The sequence below is a fragment of the Lissotriton vulgaris genome, chromosome 4_1, assembly GCF_964263255.1.
Source record: "Lissotriton vulgaris chromosome 4_1, aLisVul1.2, whole genome shotgun sequence".
NCBI lineage: Eukaryota > Metazoa > Chordata > Amphibia > Caudata > Salamandridae > Lissotriton > Lissotriton vulgaris.
The window spans coordinates 237,136,170-237,155,652 of NC_141691.1; the positions used below are offsets into that span (position 1 = coordinate 237,136,170).

General features: G+C 45.5%; 1 protein-coding gene across 1 annotated transcript in view; it reads left to right on the plus strand.

The window, feature by feature from the left end:
* NRK (Nik related kinase) overlaps nt 1–19,483 on the plus strand; it is an 895,726-nt gene that overhangs the window by 374,152 nt on the left and 502,091 nt on the right. Inside the window, exon 8 of the mRNA XM_086918574.1 lies at nt 16,089–16,143. Within this exon, the coding sequence (XP_086774700.1) occupies nt 16,089–16,143 (55 nt within the window). The remainder of the gene's footprint in view (nt 1–16,088; nt 16,144–19,483) is intronic.

Consider the following 19,483-nt stretch of genomic DNA (forward strand, 5'->3'; position numbering starts at 1 on the left):
TGCCATTGGAGGCATACCATTTTCTGCACATGCCTTTTAGTCCCATTTAAGCCTCTTCAATATTTCGGAGGGAAAAGGAGTCTATTCTGGAATATATTATTGGTCTTTGGTGAAACATGGCGTGAACATAATGAGATGCTGAGATACATGTTGTAAAGTTCAAGGACCCGAGACTCACCCTGAGTGCTGATAAGTTCAAGTTTGGACAGCCATAAAAAAGTTATCTTGGTTATCTGGAATCTGGAGCAAAAGATTGACGCCTAAGAAGAAATTGATCAATACCAGTGAGAGTTTGTCAACCCATAAGAGTAAAGATGAATTATTGAGTTTGATAAGCATTACAGAGTCCTATAGTTGTTTTGTACAGGTTTTGGCAGCAAACAATTGCCATATGAGAAGGTTATTGAAGAAGAAGTTGGAGTATTATTAGTCAGCAGAAATTGAGAGTAAATTTATAAGAATGAAAGAGGGTTTGAAGAGGTTGCCAAGATACTAGCCAGGTTGGAAGCTTGCTGGAAAGGAATGTAGAGAATTGTTGCTCAGCAAAATGTGGGAGTGCATTGATAAGAGTGAAGGATCATTTTAGAAGGTTCCAAATATTCAGGCTTAGATTCCGAATAGAAACACCATTGTTGTCAATTGCCGAAAATATTTGTTTCCAAAATTTTAGACAATGTGTTTTCTCAGATTAGGTGTTGGCCGGGAGGTACCTCTATAGCAGTTTTGCTTCACAGTAAGAGTACATTCCAGGTACAAAACAATTGATGGTGGATTGCCTCACTAGGTTGGTCGAACATGATTTTGAGGATGAGTATGAAACTCACATGGATGTGTAGTCAAAGATGAGTGGTTGCACCACTGCTATTGGAAAAGATGTGGAGGGGAGAATTTGACAAAGATAGATGTTTACAAGAAGTTATTACAAAGTTGCAATAGTTTTGGAGTGCAAGGAACAACGAGAATAGGGAAGTAAAAGAATTATGAATGTGAAAGAGAAACTATGTGGGAAACACAATCAGAGGCACCAAGTTAATACCGGGGGAGGGAATGAAAAAACAACAGTTACCCGTTGCCACAGCCGCTGCCTCTCATTCTTCTTTGCCTGCTTCCAGGGCAAGAAGCACCCATCTACCAGGCCCACCATAGCCAATCACAACACTGCAATGCAGCGTTGTGATTGGTCTGAGCGCTGTGGTATGGCGCTCAGCCAGGGAATGGGAGGCTGGGCATGTACTGCAACAGGCTGTAATTCAGCCTGGTGCAGGACATGCAAAGTGCGCATGACGGTTTGGCTGGCTTGAGATGGCCGTCCTAAGCATTTTGCACACTTGGAGTGGGCAAATCACTTCCACCCTGCTCTATGAGCAGAGCAGCTCCGCCCCACCCCTATCCTGCTGAGCAAGGACGGAAAATAAAATGATAATAAAAATTAGTTATTATCATTTTATTTTTTCCTTGTTGGCCTCTTTAGTTGGCGACACTACTCTGCCTTAGCGGAGGAGCCGCCACTGCAAATATTCCCTTTAAGCCATTCGCATTTCTATGGCTGATCTAATAGAAATGTATGCATCTGTTCATTGTGCACAGTGGTCGAAATTCACCAAACCCATGAAAGAAGGTACAACCTTCAAGAACACAGTCAAAACTGATGATGGCAGGAAATAGAAATTAAATTGGCTGTCACTTTTCCTAGAGCAAAAAAGTACAAGGTCTCTGAGAATGTGGAGGGTGTTGCTGTATTATGCAAGGTAAGTTTCAAGAGCAACGGATCATGCAAACGTTGGATCAGTGGTTATTTCAGAAAAGTGGTCAGTCTAGTAACAGGCTGGCATATTTAAGGGACTACATATATTCATTTAGTTCCGGATCACAGGTAGATAGTATTAAACGTTACTGAACTTTCCTGTTCACCTGTTGCTTCCCCTTAAACTCAAGTTATTTTTCCTACTTATGTTCCAATGTTTCCCCTCAATCTTGAAGGTGCTCATACATGTTCTTTGTCTCCCTCTTCTGCCTATGGGTATGCTTCCCAAAAAGGGGAAGAGAGGGTGGTGCCTTGAGTCAGAGTGCTGGCCCCACAGGCATCATAGAATCTTAGGCTGTGGAACCTTGGCAGGGGAAGCGACATGTTCTAAGTGAGTCGGTTAGAGTCCAGCAGTTGGTCAGAGAGAGGTGGCCGAAGTCTCATCAACAAAGCGTCTCTGAAATCATCACTTATTGCGTATGGGCTCTTCATTACAGGCTGGTTCTCAACATTTGTCAGAAATGCAATGACAAAGACATTCCCCTTTTTAGTGTAAATTTCCATCTGTTTTTTCCACATCTTAAAGTTCCCAAATGGACATTCCCAGGACTACTCAGGTGATTTTTAAAAATGTTTGTGTAGACAAATATGCATGTGAAATGTCCTACATGCGAAAATGTCATGAGACACAATAAGGTACCAAGCCATGAAGATTTTGCTGTAATCTACTGTTCTTTTGCTACGTTATTACTCCTGCCTTACTCAGGAGTAGCCAGGGATACCACAGAGTAAGTCACACCTACTTATAGCAAAACTCTTTTTGAATCAGGCCCTAAATCTTTTTTTTATGTTTCTACGGGCAAAATAATTACCCCTCCCTCGGCCGACCTATTTACCATATACCCCGCCAATTGCGGGAGTATCTCTTTCACACCTTTTGTGAACGGTTTTACTCCTGTCTTTTAACGGAGTAAAATTCTAGCCTCTTTTTAGGACCTGAAGCCAAACTTTGAGAAGACCTTCCGACTGGCAACTTTTTTGTTGTTCACCAAATGGGGTGGGTGTCCTATGCGGAAAAAAATGCAAAACTGCCCCTGGGCAGATTTGTCAAATTTGCCAATGCAAAACCTACTCCTCTTACAGGGCAAATTCACTTATTTGAGTTAGAAAGTGGATTTAAGCTTGCTGCTTGTCACTTAGGTGCAGAAGTACCTTTGAGAACGAGGGCTTAAGTTATTAGTCGCTTGTAATCTGTTTACTTCTCTTTGCACTGACACCATAATTAGAAGCTAATGCTGGGAACATATAATTTCCCTATTAAAATAACACAATTATGTTCTTATTACAAGCGTGTTCTGATATCTTAACATGCTTGTAATAAGAAAGATACGTCCCTAGTCGTTTGAAATAAATGATTGCAGGTTATTAGTGACGTCGTGGACTCCTGGGACTGAGGCTGCAAAAGTGGAGAGGGCTTGCAGCAACCTCGAGCTGTGCGCCTGGCCCAGCGTCACACCGAGAAGATGCAGCGCGAGCTGAGCTGCTTGGGGCCATTTGCGCGCTGCTCTCAGACTCTGCTCAGTATTGCAGGTGTGGAATGCACGACAAGAGGGGACTGATAGTGACGAGAGACAAGCCTCTGGCAGCGCAGCTCGCACTTCCTCAACTTCCTCCAATCCGGCTGTTACGTGGGGCGCAGGAGCGCGTGCAGCAGAGTGGCCTTCTCCTGGACCAATTTTACAGCATCTTTTGCACGGCCTCTTCAAATGGAATGACGTGTTTATATGGAAAACTACTCACGTCCTCACCATGGACCTGCCGACGACAGTCGGGCCACCTAAATTATCCGATTGTGTGGCCGAGGCGATTTCCGCATATTTATAGGTTTTTTCGCTTATTCCACATAATCCATCATCTGCTGCATAATCTGCAGTTTTTAACAAAAAACATTTATGTTTCTAGCGCTAACGGTTCAAAAGTTACTAAAACACCGTGACACGTTGCCGCGCAGTGGAAGCCAATCTGCAAACTTCGACTAGCCACCTATCTTTAGCTGATTGCTATATTTGGGTGGCGAACTGGTACTAAAAGGAGGTGCAAGTGCAACTAATGTCCAGACAGTGCTAACAAGTTTAAAAATAACAAAATAGTGAAGTAATACTGAAGTAATCACACTATGTGCAGCATAATTAGCTTTGTCTTGCTGTATGATTAACTTGACTCTGCCGCATAATTTGTCACTCTCCTGTATAATTCCAGTGCCTCTGGCAATAGGTTCCACGCTGTGACGGTCAGACCCAATACATGACTTTGGGGAAACACTGCAAGCATCAGCACTCAGTTCATTGTTCCCAGGTTTGCTTGTGAGGAGCTGAAAGGGCTCGTCTGGTCGAGATGTTTTATCTGCGCATCCTGGATTTAATCAGATATCATTTTAGAGCTATAAGCACCTGAGTGCAAGGATACATTTGGAATGAGTTAGATGTTCTCACCTGAACACGGTAAAATTTGCATCAGCAACTTTTCTATTATTACTGACACACCCTCACAAGGACCTGGCTCTCCTGTTCCATTTCCCCCAGTATTCACTGAATCCTCCTAAATCCAGACAAGAAATAAAGAACTCTCAAACGAACATAACAAGCATTTACAATGCAATGGTTTTGCCTTTGTTAAAGTTAGAGCGATTGGCATTGCTCTTGACATTATTTTTATTTATGTTTTTTTTTTAACATAAATAAATGGCATTGTCATTTACAATGCCACTAGCTTTATCTCTTGCAAATGACACACACCAACACCCACAGAGAGCCCCCCCAACACACACAACCCCCCCCCCACACACACACCCACACAGAGCCCCCCCCACACACAGCCACACAAAGCCCCCCACACACACCCACACAGAGCCCCCCCACACACACACCCACACAGAGCCCCCCACACACTGCGAGCCCCACCCCACACACTGTGGGCTCGCTGCGAGCCCCCCCCGCAGGCAACAGAGGCACGAAAACAGGGTCACAAGCAAGCAACAGGGTCACAAGCAAGCAACAGGGTCCCAAGCAAGCAACAGGGTCACAAGCAGGCAACAGAGGCACGTAAAGAGGGCCACAAGCAGGCAACAGAGGCACGAAAACAGGGTCCCAAGCAGGCAACAGTGGCACGAAAACAGGGTCCCAAGCAGGCAACAGAGGCACGAAAACAGGGTCACCAGCAAGCAACAGGGTCCCAAGCAAGCAACAGGGGCACGTAAAGAGGGCCACAAGCAGGCAACAGAGGCACGAAAACAGGGTCCCAAGCAGGCAACAGTGGCACGAAAACAGGGTCCCAAGCAGGCAACAGCGGCACAAAAACAGGGTCCCAAGCAGGCAACAGTGGCACAAAAACAGGGTCCCAAGCAGGCAACAGCGGCACAAAAACAGGGTCCCAAGCAGGCAACAGTGGCACAAAAACAGGGTCCCAAGCAGGCAACAGTGGCACAAAAACAGGGTCCCAAGCAGGCAACAGAGGCACGAAAACAGGGTCCCAAGCAGGCAACAGAGGCACGTAAAGAGGGCCACAAGCAGGCAACAGAGGCACGTAAAGAGGGCCACAAGCAGGCAACAGAGGCACGTAAACAGGGTCACAAGCAGGCAACAGAGGCACAAAAACATGGTCACAAGCAGGCAACAGAGGCACGAAAACAGGGTCACAAGCAGGCAACAGAGGCACGAAAACAGGGTCACAAGCAAGCAACAGGGTCACAAGCAAGCAACAGGGTCACAAGCAGGCAACAGAGGTACGTAAAGAGGGCCACAAGCAGGCAACAAAGGCACGAAAACAGGGTCCCAAGCAGGCAACAGTGGCACGAAAACAGGGTCCCAAGCAGGCAACAGAGGCACAAGCAGGCAACAGAGGCACAAGCAGGCAACAGAGGCACGAAAACAGGGTCACAAGCAGGCAACAGAGGCACGAAAACAGGGTCCCAAGCAGGCAACAGAGGCACAAGCAGGCAACAGAGGCACGAAAACAGGGTCACAAGCAGGCAACAGGCACGAAAACAGGGTCACAAGCAGGCAACAGAGGCACGTAAAGAGGGCCACAAGCAGGCAACAGAGGCACGAAAACAGGGTCACAAGCAGGCAACAGGCGGATCACTTATAACAAACCAACTCTCCCCTTTTTTCCCGAACTATCCACCACTTCTTGCTATACGCTATTTCAGGCCCCTCATTCTCACGGTCTCTGAACCCCACACTTTTTCCAGTGTTGAGTTGAACATTTCTTCCTCCCATGTACTGCAGAGAGAGATAGCGACACAGGGAGGGGGAGCAGATTAGGGGAGATAGTGACACAAGGAGGGAGAGTAGCACAGGGGGAGATAATGGCAAAGGGAGGGAGAGTAGTGCAGCAGGAGATTGCGACACAGGGAGGAATAGCAGCGCAGGAGGAGATAGTGACACAGGGAGGGAGAGCAGCGCAAGGGGAGATAGCGACAGGGAGGGAGCCGAGAGTAGCACAGGGGGAGATCGTAGACGTGGCCTGGTGATGGCAGACATACCACTTCGGACTCCAGCAGCCAGGTGCCAACCAGTGCCTCAGTGCCACACCCTGCGAATCACTTACTGCCTCCCCGTGCATTAAAGCAATGCGCAGTACAATGCTCTAATATAAATGTCCAAATAAAACATAAAATAAAAAAGGCATCATATTTTAAAGAGTAAAACACCCACAACTCACGTGAACAGACGAGTCTCTCAGACAACCCACGCACAGCACAAGCAGGGCACAGGCATACACAACACACAACAGCACTTACAGGCCCACACGACTCTCAAACACACAGACAGTGCAACACTCGCAGAACATAGACAGACACCACAAAGAACAGCACACCCCACAGACCCACATACAGGACCATCAATATATTACACCACCTGGTGACACGTAGGAAACAGGACATAGACAAAAAACAGCACAAAACACACACAGACAACTCATCCGATTTAGAGGTAGCATATACAGACACAACACAACGAGATGCACACTAGACACACAAATCAGCAACATGATGCAGACCCCTGGTGTACAATTCAGATTTACACAAAACAGAACACACGTAATGCAAAACGCTGGGTGGCACAAAGCTTGTTTCCACAGACACCACTGATGCTGAGACCCCGCCCCCACCCCTTCCCCACCTGGCAGCCTCCATGGTAGGTTCCAGCAGTGCTGGGTGGCACGTGGCTTGTTCCCACAGTCACCGTTGGTGCTCACAGAAGCCCCCTGCCCGCCTCATGTGGTAGGTTCCACCAGTGCTTGGTGGCACAAGGCTTGTTACCACAGACACCGCTGCTGCTCAGAGAAGCCCCCCCCCCAACCTACCTCATGTGGTAGGTTCCAACAGTATTGTGTGGCACCAGGCTTGCTACAACAGACACGCTGCTGCTCAGAAAGCACCCCCCCCCCCCAACGCGCAGCCTCGGGTGGTAGGTTTCAGCAGTGATGGGTGTCACAAGGCTGGCTACTACAGACACTAACAAGTGGCTGTATCACAGTGTCAGACATCGCTGCCCCATGCACAGGTGATGGTGGCTATAGACGCGCCCTGCGCTGTCATAACAAGAAGCGGAATCTATGTCAGTCACTCGGCTGTGGTACCACGATGCCCAAGGTCACGCGGTGGATCGTCGTAAGTGGCAGCTCACTGGGACTGCTACAGTGAGGGGTGGGCCAAACCGACCCCACCACCGCGGCTAGTGAAGGGGCGAACTGGGCCGGATTTTACCCCTTCTCATAACCACCCCCGGGACGAGAGTTCCGCACATGGTAATCCCGCTTTTATGGGGTTGTGGACGATTTGACGGAAATGGTCCGTGGTCGCTCCTCATCTGCATGGCAGCGGAAGCAGTCACAGCGCAGTGAACTTCCCTAATGGTTGAGGTGCTGTGTCCACTTCCTGTTAGAATGTTCCAGACACTCTTTACCGTAATGTTGCTACACCCCAAGGCTCGAACATTGGCCGAAGATGGGCCGAATCTATTTTGCGGCTAATTCAGCGTTTACGGGTTCCCTGGCAGGCGCAGCATGCACCCCCCTCTTGAATTGCCACCCCCTACCCGACTCGGGGTTGGGGGGTGGGATATGGTCCTCCTCGGTCGTGGTTAACCGGGGGAAGGGAGAGAGTAGCGCTCTTACCTGGCATGGCCGGCCGGCTAGCTGTGCTGGGTGGGCATGATCTTGAGCCCGTTAGCGCTGGGTCGGTTAGCGCTCGATAGTCAGGTGCTCTTCGGCCATCCTGGGTACCTGGTGTGGCCATGATCCACGCGGGGGACCGGGCGGTGGACATGGTGTACCTTTTCTCCACGCTTGGTGCAGCTCTGCGTTCCTCTCCTGACCGAGGCGCCGCTGCCTGGCGCTTTTGAGAGCCCCGTCCCCTCCCTCGGGCTGGTTTGTGCCTCGCTGTGCTGGGGTTTAGTGGTGCATGCTTCATTGCGAGCAATCGGGTGGGGGGGGAGCAGGAACAGACACACACGGACAGGCACGGAGAGCAGGAGGGGGGCGGGAAGACATAAGGCAAGAACAAGAAACAAGAAAAGCGGGAGGGGGCGGGAAAGGGGGAGGAGAGACGCTGACGACGGCCGACGACGGCCTTGGAGCAGGAAGGCGGCCATGAGGAAACAAGCGGGAGGGGCGGGAAAGGGGGAGGAGAGACGGAGCACGAAGGAACAGATTCGACGGCCGGGAAGGCGGGCACCAAGAAACAAGCGGGAGGGGGCGGGAAAGGGGGAGGAGAGACGCTGACGACGGAAGGCGGGTGCCGGCAATGCCGGACCAGAATCGGGGGCGTTCCCGGCGTCGCGTGACGTCGGCAAAAGCCAAAGAATGTCGGGAACGCCCCCGTGTCTGGTCCGGCATTGACGGACAGGCCCCTCATCCAATGGCTAGGCTCCATTTACGGAGCCAGCCAATGAATGACGAGGGCCGACCCAAAGCACACTACAGTTCTCATCAGGTTTTCGCCTGCGCGAAAAAGATGCGCAGAGCGCATCTTTTTGGCGAGGCAAAACCTAAAAAGGACATAACAGAGCTCCTCCGTCACTTACAGTATCCATGTAATGTGCATGAGTCCCATTTACCAAATGAAGGGAAAGTTGTTCGGGCAATTTTTTTATTTTTACTAAAAGACGTGTAAAGAACTTTGGGCCTAATCCACAAGGAAATTTGTAAATGTTTTTATAACCTCGCCTGGGCATAGAATAACTTATTTCTAAAATTCACGAAACCATTCCCGGTTGTACCAGGCAACCCGTGCCGGCTGCAGCTGCTGAGATGTGAACCTGGAATGGATTTGTAAATTCCTTTTTTTCTTTTCGGCAGAAGCATTTTCTCTGAGGTATTTGACAGGTATGCATTCAGAAGTGCCAGTGCTTTTGAGCAGTGGCGGGATTTTTTATGTCCTCTCTTTAGATACACTTGAAAATCGTTGACTATGATTGGGATGTTAAGTTCTTGTTCCCCTCCAGGAATGGGATTTATTTCTGCCCTTGACAGGAGTAAATCTCTGACATTTTCCATGGTGGGAGGGAGAACAGAATGAGAATACCCTAAGCTCGAGAGTTGTGGGTTTTCTCAAAGTTTCTAGAAAAACCATGACCAGGAACACTCACTTCCCATCCCATCAATGAGATTTACTTATGCACAACATTATGCATTTATGGGGCAATTTTACGGATGAGTAACATGATTTGTGACTACAAGGTCGACTGGTGCTTTAGAAAACCTAATCAGATGGAAACGGCAGAGAGCGGGGCTGGGTAGGGGGCACAGGAGTCTCAGATTTTAGCGAATAGCCAGGTCTTTAGACTCTTTCTGAAGCACATCAGAGAGTTGGCTTGTCTGATGTTTTGAGGTAGCTCATTCCACAGACGGGGTGCTACTGTCCTGAAAGCCCTACCTCCCATCCTGGATTTCTTGAATCTGGTAGTTGTTGCCAGGCTCACACTGGACGAGCGAAGGAGCCTGGTGGGCTTATACCAGGTAAATCTTTCCTGCATTGATAGGGGACCCATTCTGTGCAGTGCTCTGTATACAATGCACAGTGATTTAAAGGTGACTCTGTCCCTTAACGGCAACCAGTGATGGTCTCTCAAAGCCATAGTGGTAGAGGAACTGCGCGATCTGTTAAGTGCCAGCTTTGCCACTAAAGACTGGACTCTTTGGATGTATGTCATTACTACACGGTTTCTACACCGCGCTACCATTACAACGCAGGTATCACAACGCAAGTCATTACAACGACTTGCGCTGTAGGTGCTGGACTTAGGAATAGTACGATTACTATTCCAACTCCAGCCTACTCAACAGTAGGGAAGGTGTTGGAATAGTAAATCTACTATTCCTTAGTCTCTAGCGCCATCCAGCGCAAGTCGTTGTAAGGACTTGCGTTGTAATGGAAGCGCGGTGTAGAAACGGCGTAGTAATGGATGTTCCCCGACTCTTTGCAGCCCCTGCAGGATGTATAATGGGGCACCTAAATATAGGGAATTACAATAATCCAGTCTGCACAAGATTATGCTCCTCACCACCAAGGGTCTAACCTCATTGGGTAGGAGAGGAATGATCTGTCTAAGTGCCTTAAGCAGGGCAAAACATACACCAATTGTTTTATTGGTTTACGATACCATTTGAAGATTTTCATCAAGCAGTACCCCCAGGTTACACACTGTTTTAACTGGGACCAGTAGATCGGTCCCCTGGGAAAACCTGAGCTCGCATGGTAACTGCTAATTCATTTTGGCAGTCGATGAGTAGACTACCTCCGTTTTCCCCTTGTTAAATTGCAGAGAGTTAGCATTGAGCCAGCCAGAGACCCAACGCATGCATTCCTGAAAAGTGTCCATAGACACCGCGTGCTTCCCTTCCAGGGAAAACACCAATTGGGTGTCGTCAGCATAATTGATCAGGTCAATCCCATAGGATTTTATAATGGGAATCAAAGACCGCAAATATATATTAAAAAGGATAGGGCTAATTGCCGACCCCTGTGGCACTCCATGATGAACCAGGGACCTAGGGGAGGCATACGAAGTCATGGTCACTATCTGTTGTCTATCTGACAGATAAGACTGTAGCCATTTCAGGGCTTTGCCTTTCACACCCAGTCTCTCCAGTCTGCCCAACAATACTGCGTGGCTTACCGTGTCAAATGCGGCCGACATGTCCAATAGCACTAACACTGATGAGTTACCATTGTCGGCTCGCATTCGCAAAGTATCCAGCACGGTTGCCTACGGAGTTTCCGTCCCATGGCCTGGGCGGAACCCAAACGGATCCCTGTTCAATAAGTGGCTATCTTCTAGATAACTCGACAAAGACTTGCTGACAGCCTTTTCCAAAAATTGTATTGGGTAGGGCAGGAGAGATATAGGCCTAAAGTGAGCTGGATTTGTTGGATCCAGCGAGGGTTTCTTGGGAAGGGAAGTTACCACTGCCTGCTTCCATACCTCCGGCACTACTCCTTCATCCAAGGATTGGCGGCAGATCAGTCGCATCCATGGAAATATCTCTGGTCCATACTCCTTCCAGATCTTATGAGGAAGGGGTTCTAAGGGGGATTCAGAGGATACTCTAAGGGTGAGGCTGTTGAAAAGCTCTTCAGTGAGAGGTTGAAAACTCTCAATGGATGATACTACCCATGGTTCCTCCTCCGCTATCTGGAGCAATACATCCTGACTGCTGACCTTACCCTGGTCAACCCCTCCAACAATTTTGGCAATCTTATCTTCAAAGAAGATGGCAATTTCATCGGAAAGTTTTTGTGTTGCGACCACCCTATTGCTCGTACAGGCTGGGCTGGACAGGTCTTCTATGATATTAAAGAGAGCTTTTATGCTGTTCGGTGCTTGAAGTATGGAGGTGGCATAGAAGAGAGCTTTCGATTTGGCAAAGGTCCCTTTATATTGAGCCTGCACTAGCTTCAGCAGTTTCTTATCAGACTCTAAATAGAATCTTCGCCACTTCCTTTCTGCCTGTCGGCATTGATTACGTAATAGTTTCAGCTCCTTTCTAAACCAGGGGGCTAAAGGTTTCCTTCTGTTCTTTATCTTTTTCAAGGGGACAAGCCTGTCAAGGGTATCAGAGATATGGTTACAATAGGTTTGATAATTCTGGCCCACCGAGTCACCTGGGGCGAAGAGTGTCTGGTTAGGAAAGATTGGGTCTGTTTTATCTTTTGGTAGTTTAGACCAGTCCCTTCCCTTTCGATAGGTCGCTGGGCAGTTATTATTATTCATATGGGTAGGTATAGTAATCTTAAAATGGATCAGGGAATGGTCAGTCGAGCATTGGGGTAGTATACCAATCACCTCCGTCTCGGTCTGATTTACGAACACAAGGTCCAGCACATGTCCTCCTGAGTGGGTTGATTCCAGAATCGGCTGATCTAGGCCACAGGTCTCACATATGTGTTGTAGGTTCTTCAGGTGACTCCCTAGGGTCCCATAGGTTAAAATCTCCTAGAAGCAGCAATCTGGAGTGAGTCAGGGCAAGGGCAGCGATAGTGTCAAACAGTACCTGGTACTGAGTATCTAGACCTTGAGGTATATTGCAGATTATACCTGTTAGTAGCCTTCCTTTTGTTTCTTGCAGGGTAAAGCCCAGCAGTTCTATCCCTACGACCTCATCAATCTGTAGGGGGGCAAAGTTCCATCTCTCCTTGAATATAACCCCGGCCCCCCCACCTCTTCCCAGGGCCCTTGGTTTATGAAACACCTTGTAGCCTCCAGGGCAGGCAAAACCCAGCTCAACAGAGGAATCAGGACTAGTCCAGGTCTCTGTTATAAAAAGGACATCCTGGTCCATGTCTTCCAACAGGCCTGACACTTCCTGATGGTGTTTCACCAGAGATCTACTATTGACCAGGCCACACATTTAGGTAGCCATAGTCTGTAACGAGTCTTTTTGAAGCCCCCCCTTCCTGCTTCCCTATACTCAGCAAAAATTCCTTAGAGTAGTTTATTCTGGCGGTTCTCAAACCGGCAGCATTCTTGGCGCTAGGCGCGGCCGGCACGCGGACGGGCGCAGACGGGCTTGTCTCTGGCGCGTCTCCGGCGCATCGCTGCGCGCGCTGCACGATTGCATTGCCCCTCCTACATAGGAAGGCAGTTGCAGCCAAGCCAAACGCTAGAGCACTAACCAAGATGGCGCTGGGGTGAGGTGTTTCTCTAATTCCCACTAAAGCAGCGGAGTGAAGTGAGAAGTAGTATTTTTTATCGTGCGGGTAAGAAACTGTTAAAAATGTTGTGATATCGGTTTCAAAGTCCTGATAGTTCCCCCAATATTTTATTTAGTTCCCTTTACCTTGTAGAAGCAGGAGGATCTCATGCACACACAGCCAACACACAGCACTTTCAGCCAAAGACTGTGTTTTCCAAGATGTAGGTCAGACATACACATCACGTAGCTTTGTGAATCGAACACATTCTATCAAAGTGGTAAAATAGTTAACTAATGAAATTAAGAGATGGCAATTTAAGAGATGGTGGAGTAATGAATTTCCTGAATGGAAGAAACTGCCATTTGAAATGGGAAGCTAAGGGTATGACAGGATGGTTATTAAATAAATTATAAGAGCAACCTGATACCGTTATAGAAGGACAGGTAAAACTATTATAGTGCAATGGACGGCATGATTTTGTGGCAACGAAATATAGAATTGTGGAGTTGGCTAATAAAATGTCTGATGATTCCATTAACTAATGCTATAAAAGATGGGAAATTATTAAACTAATGATGGTGGCTACAATAGATTTTTTGGCAATGCCAGGATAAAGGAGGGAACTGAGGATAGGATGTTTGGGCACATAATTAAATGATAGCAAGGGCACATAGAAAAACAGTCTTAGCAGCATTAATAACACAATGAGAGGTACCACTAATGTTCATACGTAGGGAACAACAACCACAATTGTAGTCAACTATGGCATGATGCAAGTTCATTCTAACGCATTGCCAGGGGTCACTTAAAGCATGATGCATGTCTAAATAAAGACAGTATGATCTATGAATGTTATTATTAAAGGAAGGTGATGATGTAAATGTATGAAATACATATTCAACAATAGCTCTAATGATAGTAGCAATTTATAATTTGATGACAGATGCAATTAATGAAATGACAAACACACCAGCATAAAAATATATAACAATAAGATACTTTTATTATGGTACATACATAGAAATATATAACACTTGCAGATTGCGCTTCCTACGAAGTATCTTGATATAGAGTTTTGACTTCCTCAGGCTGGCATTTCAGTAAGAAGTGTGCTAGGGCGCTGAGTGTGGGGATTTCTGGCCGAGCTGGCAAGGATCTGGGAAAGATAGTTCAGGATTCCAGACTGCAGTGCTTTGTGTGTGATGCTTTCTAGCTTGTAGCTACTCCTTTCCTCTAATGGAAGCCATTTCAATGAAATAAGAATTGAAGATGATCTGATAAGGCATTTGAGATCCTGTGACCAACCTGGAAATAACATGCCGGGCTTCTTTGAGAAGTGCAAATCTAGTTTGTGAATCCCTATTAGTAAGGTGTTACACAGTCCTACGTGATAGCCACACGGGATTACATTACTTGTTTGAAATCCAAATATAAGATGAAAGATTTAAGTCCTCAACGTAGTGTGAGTTTATTTTGTGCCTCTTTAGCCAATGATTTGATGTATGCTTGTAGGTTAAGGTTCCTTTCTATTATTAAACCAAAGACATTTAGTGCATTCCACAATGGAAGGCTGCAGTCAGAAATGTGAGTGCATTGAGCTAAGTTTAATTTAGTATTGAATGGATAGTAGTGGAGATATTTCGAGTAGGTTCAATTTAAGATAACAGTATGGCATCCATGTTTTAATATGATCAAGCCAATGCGTCTTGAATCCTGCATTTTTAAGGGAGGACATTTTCTGAAAAATCTGAGCGTCATTAAACATGAAAGTGACATGGATGTTCAAGTGGTTTAGAACAGAGGGAAGAGGCTCTGTGTATAAGCTGAAAAAAGTAGAAAAGAATATTGAACCTTGGGGAAACCTTTGGCTGATGAACAGTTGGCTTTGTGTAGTTATTGATAATGTTTTTCCAAGTATGACTAGAAAGAGCCAAGAACGGAAGCATTCAGACTCATTCTGTCCTTCAGGATTTCATGAGAGTGGAGTTATTCATCATGTTGAAAGCATCAGATATATCAAGGAGGACACAAAGAGAATGTGAAAAACCAATCAAAATTCAATTATTGAGATTCGTATTTCTGCAAGTTTTTGATTGAATCGACAATTTTCAGGCTGCAACATAGGAAATGTGAGTTATTCACCTGTTGACAAAGCAGTTCTAGTCTCAGAGTGGATCCAGTAAATTATCATGTGACCAATTGGCCATGGACGTATTATGGGACTTTGGTTTACCTCATGAATATTTATGTTGCAGGTCGCAAATTATGACTAACTATGATTGGAGGCCATCACAGGGGGGTGACCTGCTGGGCTCGTTGACGAAATGAGTCTATGACTCGATATTGATTTGATATGGAATTTCTAAAGCTCACAATTGCCCTTTGGTGTCTTGACGCTAACATTTCTCTCAGACAAAACCTGAGAGCCATGACCAGAAAAAATTATAATGAAAGAGAGAACAACCTGGACGTTAGCAGTTTTGAAAAGCTGTATAGATTAGACTGACTTTTGTTCCTGAGCTGGTAGGTGGAATAATCAAAGCTTCGACCACCCCAGGAAGCCTTCTTAATTCTTGAAACAGAGATTGAATTTGAGGTGGCGGATCGCAGCAGTCTTTTTGGTCAATTCCACCTACATCATCTGAGATATTTTGATCATGCTCCATGCAGTTATCTGTGTTCCTGACAGAGAACCTTAAATATGACTCTTTTTTATTACTGGGATATTCATGTTTTAGTCACTTCTACGTATGCTTCAAAAGGCCAGTTATTAAAAGTTATACCTCAGAACAGAGGCTTTTCTGCCTAATAATTGAAACTTTAAGAGTTTTTGCCTGTCAGGCACACTTTAGGTGCTGGGCAATGTATGCACAATTTCAGAGTCCTTATATCATCTCTTGCATTCTCACTATGTACATACACCTAAGCACTACTCCTACGTGGATTTCACGTTTGCTAAATTAAAAGACAAAACATCTCCAAATTGTGTACATAAGACGGGGAGAATTCAGCTCAATAAAAAGTTATCAATAAATGTAAATATCCATCATGCCTTTTTCGATGATAACTTGTTTTCTGCAGCATCAATTGAGACTTGCTGTGCAGGCTCGTTGAACTCATGTTTCAATATTTCTCTTTCTGCAGAGTGATTTGTGGTCACTGGGAATCACTGCAATGGAAATGGCAGAAGGGACTCCTCGTAAGTAAATATTTGCCATTTTCATCCCATTGCCGGAATGTCTTCTACGCTGAAGTATATTTGCATTTGGGTATTATTTTTGAAGTCATCTTTAAATGTGTTGTTTACAACTCTGACTTGCATTTGTTGCACTGTGATGCCCAAACGTTGTAGTGGCTTAGGTTAGTGGTGGTAATCAGGTAGCACACTTTGGGTAAGATTTATGAAGATGCCAGGCAATGCAGGGCAGCACCTAGTGTTGCTGTGGTCCGTTGCGTAACAAGGAGAGAGCAGGAGAGCGCCAAATATTCAGAGGTTAGAATGCTAGTGTCATGATTATATTTATTCCACATGCATCAAACCAGCGTTGCTAATATATACCTTTTCTGTTGGAGTGTGGAAGGGTGATCGGAAGCATAGCCAATGCTTTGTTTTCATATCATAACTGTATAGCCAAGCAAAAAAGGGGGCCACCCCAAGTACTTACTATGTACCATCTACCCTGTAACGCATAAGATGGCCACCCATACAAAGTCTTTTTTTCCCTGTGTTTTGTTTGTATGTGTATAAATACCATAAATAAAAATATATTAAAAAAAATGCTTTTAGAATTTATTAGCTCAAGTTCATAATAGTGTGTCCTGTGCGCACACAGAAGCCGTTTCCCAATTATTATTTTTAAAATCATAAATCTAATTGTTGATAAAATGCGTATATTTGTACTTTAGTCCTCAGACATATATTCAGATATCTACGCCAATAGTAAGTTTTCATGCAGGCTCCTGCACCACCATATTTATTGTTGCAGAGAGTCCCCAGCGAGTTCCTCTACACATGTATATTATTTCTTCTTCTCTCTTCTCCTGGAGAAGGGGGGATCAATTTAATTTCACTTCTACTACTAAGAAATAACAAGCTTTTGTTTATCGTTTCTGACACCGAAACAGTCCTATTTAGGTTAATTTCTAGAAAGTGAATAGTCATTCAAAATGATTGTGAATAACTGTGAAGTTCTGAGTTTTGGGTTTTTTCAAGCATTATCAATGGCCGCTTCTTCCCCTGACATTATCGTACCCTCCAGTTTCCTGGTTGTTACCACAACACTTTGACTACAGAAAATGCATCATTCTCACTTGGTGGACTTTGGTTTAGAAAAATCTCGAAATCCTGATTCAATGCGTGAAAATTTGGAAAGGTCATATTTGATTTTTTGAGCAAATAAGTTGATCTTACATGCATAATATGCTTGACCTATACAGTACCAAGTAATCAATGTTTTCAGTGCATCTTACTTTTATTGATTCTATTCGCTAAAATGTTATGTATCATAGCATTAATCTTTTAGATAGGGACTGAAATTAAATGCTGTTACATTCTGCAAAACGGTGGAGATAATGTACTCAGTGATCATGAGCACTTTATCTTTGTATGCAAATGCTCATCCACCCCTCTTGGTGACGGTATGTTTTTTTATTACCATTTCATTAAATAGTTATCACACGGGCATATCACACCATGAAGAACTGTGCTTATTGAGGAAGATCAGACATCTATCTTCCGCTCTTCTATGGAAGCTCTAATTGTCTTTGACATTGATTAAGAAGTGTAGCCTTCTCGGGCCTACAAGAATCCACCACAAAAAACTCATTTTAATTCACCATCCGTATCCTCACTTCTGGCACTAAATAATTTACTATTTTTAAAATGGTCCTGAGGTATATTCACTGGCTCCTCCTGGAATCCCGAATTAATTTCAGACCAGCCTGTTTACATTCAGTATTCACCATGATCAAAAACCTTCTTGCATTGCAAGCAGGCTCTCTTATTCCAGGTGGTTTAATTGCCAAAGAAGCCAATCATCTTTTACACTGGAGTTCTGGAGCAGGCAAGCTTCAAGACAATCCATGCCAATAGTCATACCTTGGAATGCCTTACCCAAACATCAGATAGTCAATCTGCCTTCCTGGGATTTCCTGGTATTTAGTAAAAATCTGAATTATTGTTTAATTGTGCTCCTCTTTTCGGCTGCCCTTCTCCATTTCCCCATTTACCTTATTTCTCTGTTTTTTTTCTTCTTTGCACCTTGGTAAAAGGTAAGTATTTGGCTCCTCAATCAAAGCCTGATTTAAAGATTTAGTGCAAAAGTTTCATCCAAAGTAAACACTCACAAGAAGAGGAAGAGTGATAAAGAGGGAGTTTAATGAGAGGTGGCACAACTCCCACTATCTACATTTCTTGAGCAGAAGAGACACAATGAGATACATCCTGATGCTAACTAGAGAGAAAAACTACGTTTGAAAAATATAATAAGGAAATAACGAGTGGGCAACTTCATTCAACACAAGACTAGACATAAAAATATCAACCATACTTGCTGTGCTCATGCTCTCGACATGTGTTTGATCTTTAGCCAGAAACCCACCCAGTTCTGCAATAAACGAATTATTGTTCCAATGTTTGGACAGCAACTTGTTCTGTTATTCAAATGAAAGAACATGAATTATTTGATGTGGGAGTTTACCACCATATGGAATCACGGTTTCACAGCAAACAGGCCTAAATATACATCATAATGGTGGCTTAGGGGAGAAACTATTCTATACAGTGTCAGTGACTCTTATATTCCCCTATATCATAGCTCCTTCACTCCATAAACCGATTAACAGCTGAGCAGAATATGGGGAACTGGAACAAAAATCAATGCAAATTGGTGTTCAGTAGTTGAGGCACTGTGTGTTTGCATTTTGCCACTGCGCCACGTTCTCAGGGGCAGATTTATGAAGGGCTTGCGCCACGTTTACGCCGCCGTTGCGTGACGCAACGGCACGGAAACGTGGCGCATCCCTGCGCCCTATTTACAACGTGACGCATCTAGGAGATGCGTCACGTTGTACAGCACTGCGCCATGAGGAGGCGTTCCTGTGCAGGGGGGGCGTTCCTGCGCAGGAACGCCTCTTGAAAGTGGCTGAGTGAAATCTATGAGATTTCACTCAGTCACTTTCAGGGCAATGCTGCGTCTAAACCCTGCGCCTGCTTGAAGCAGGCGTAAGGCTTGAGGCAGCATTGAAAGAATAGGCCCCCCCCAGAGCATTGCTGGAGCTGCGTCGCGCTTGCGACGCAACTCCAGCAATACGCCACATTTCCGGCACAGATGCGTCACGCATCTGTGCACTTTTTTGCCCCATGGTGCGCCGCATCATAAATGCGGCGCACCATGGGTGGCGTAGCTGTGGCGCACTGTGGCGCATGTTAACTGGCGCATCCCTCGGGATGCGCCAGTTAACATAAATCTGCCCCTCAATGTTTAAAAGTAAATGCAGTTTGTGATCCTCCTTATTAGAAAAGTTTGTGAAGATACCTT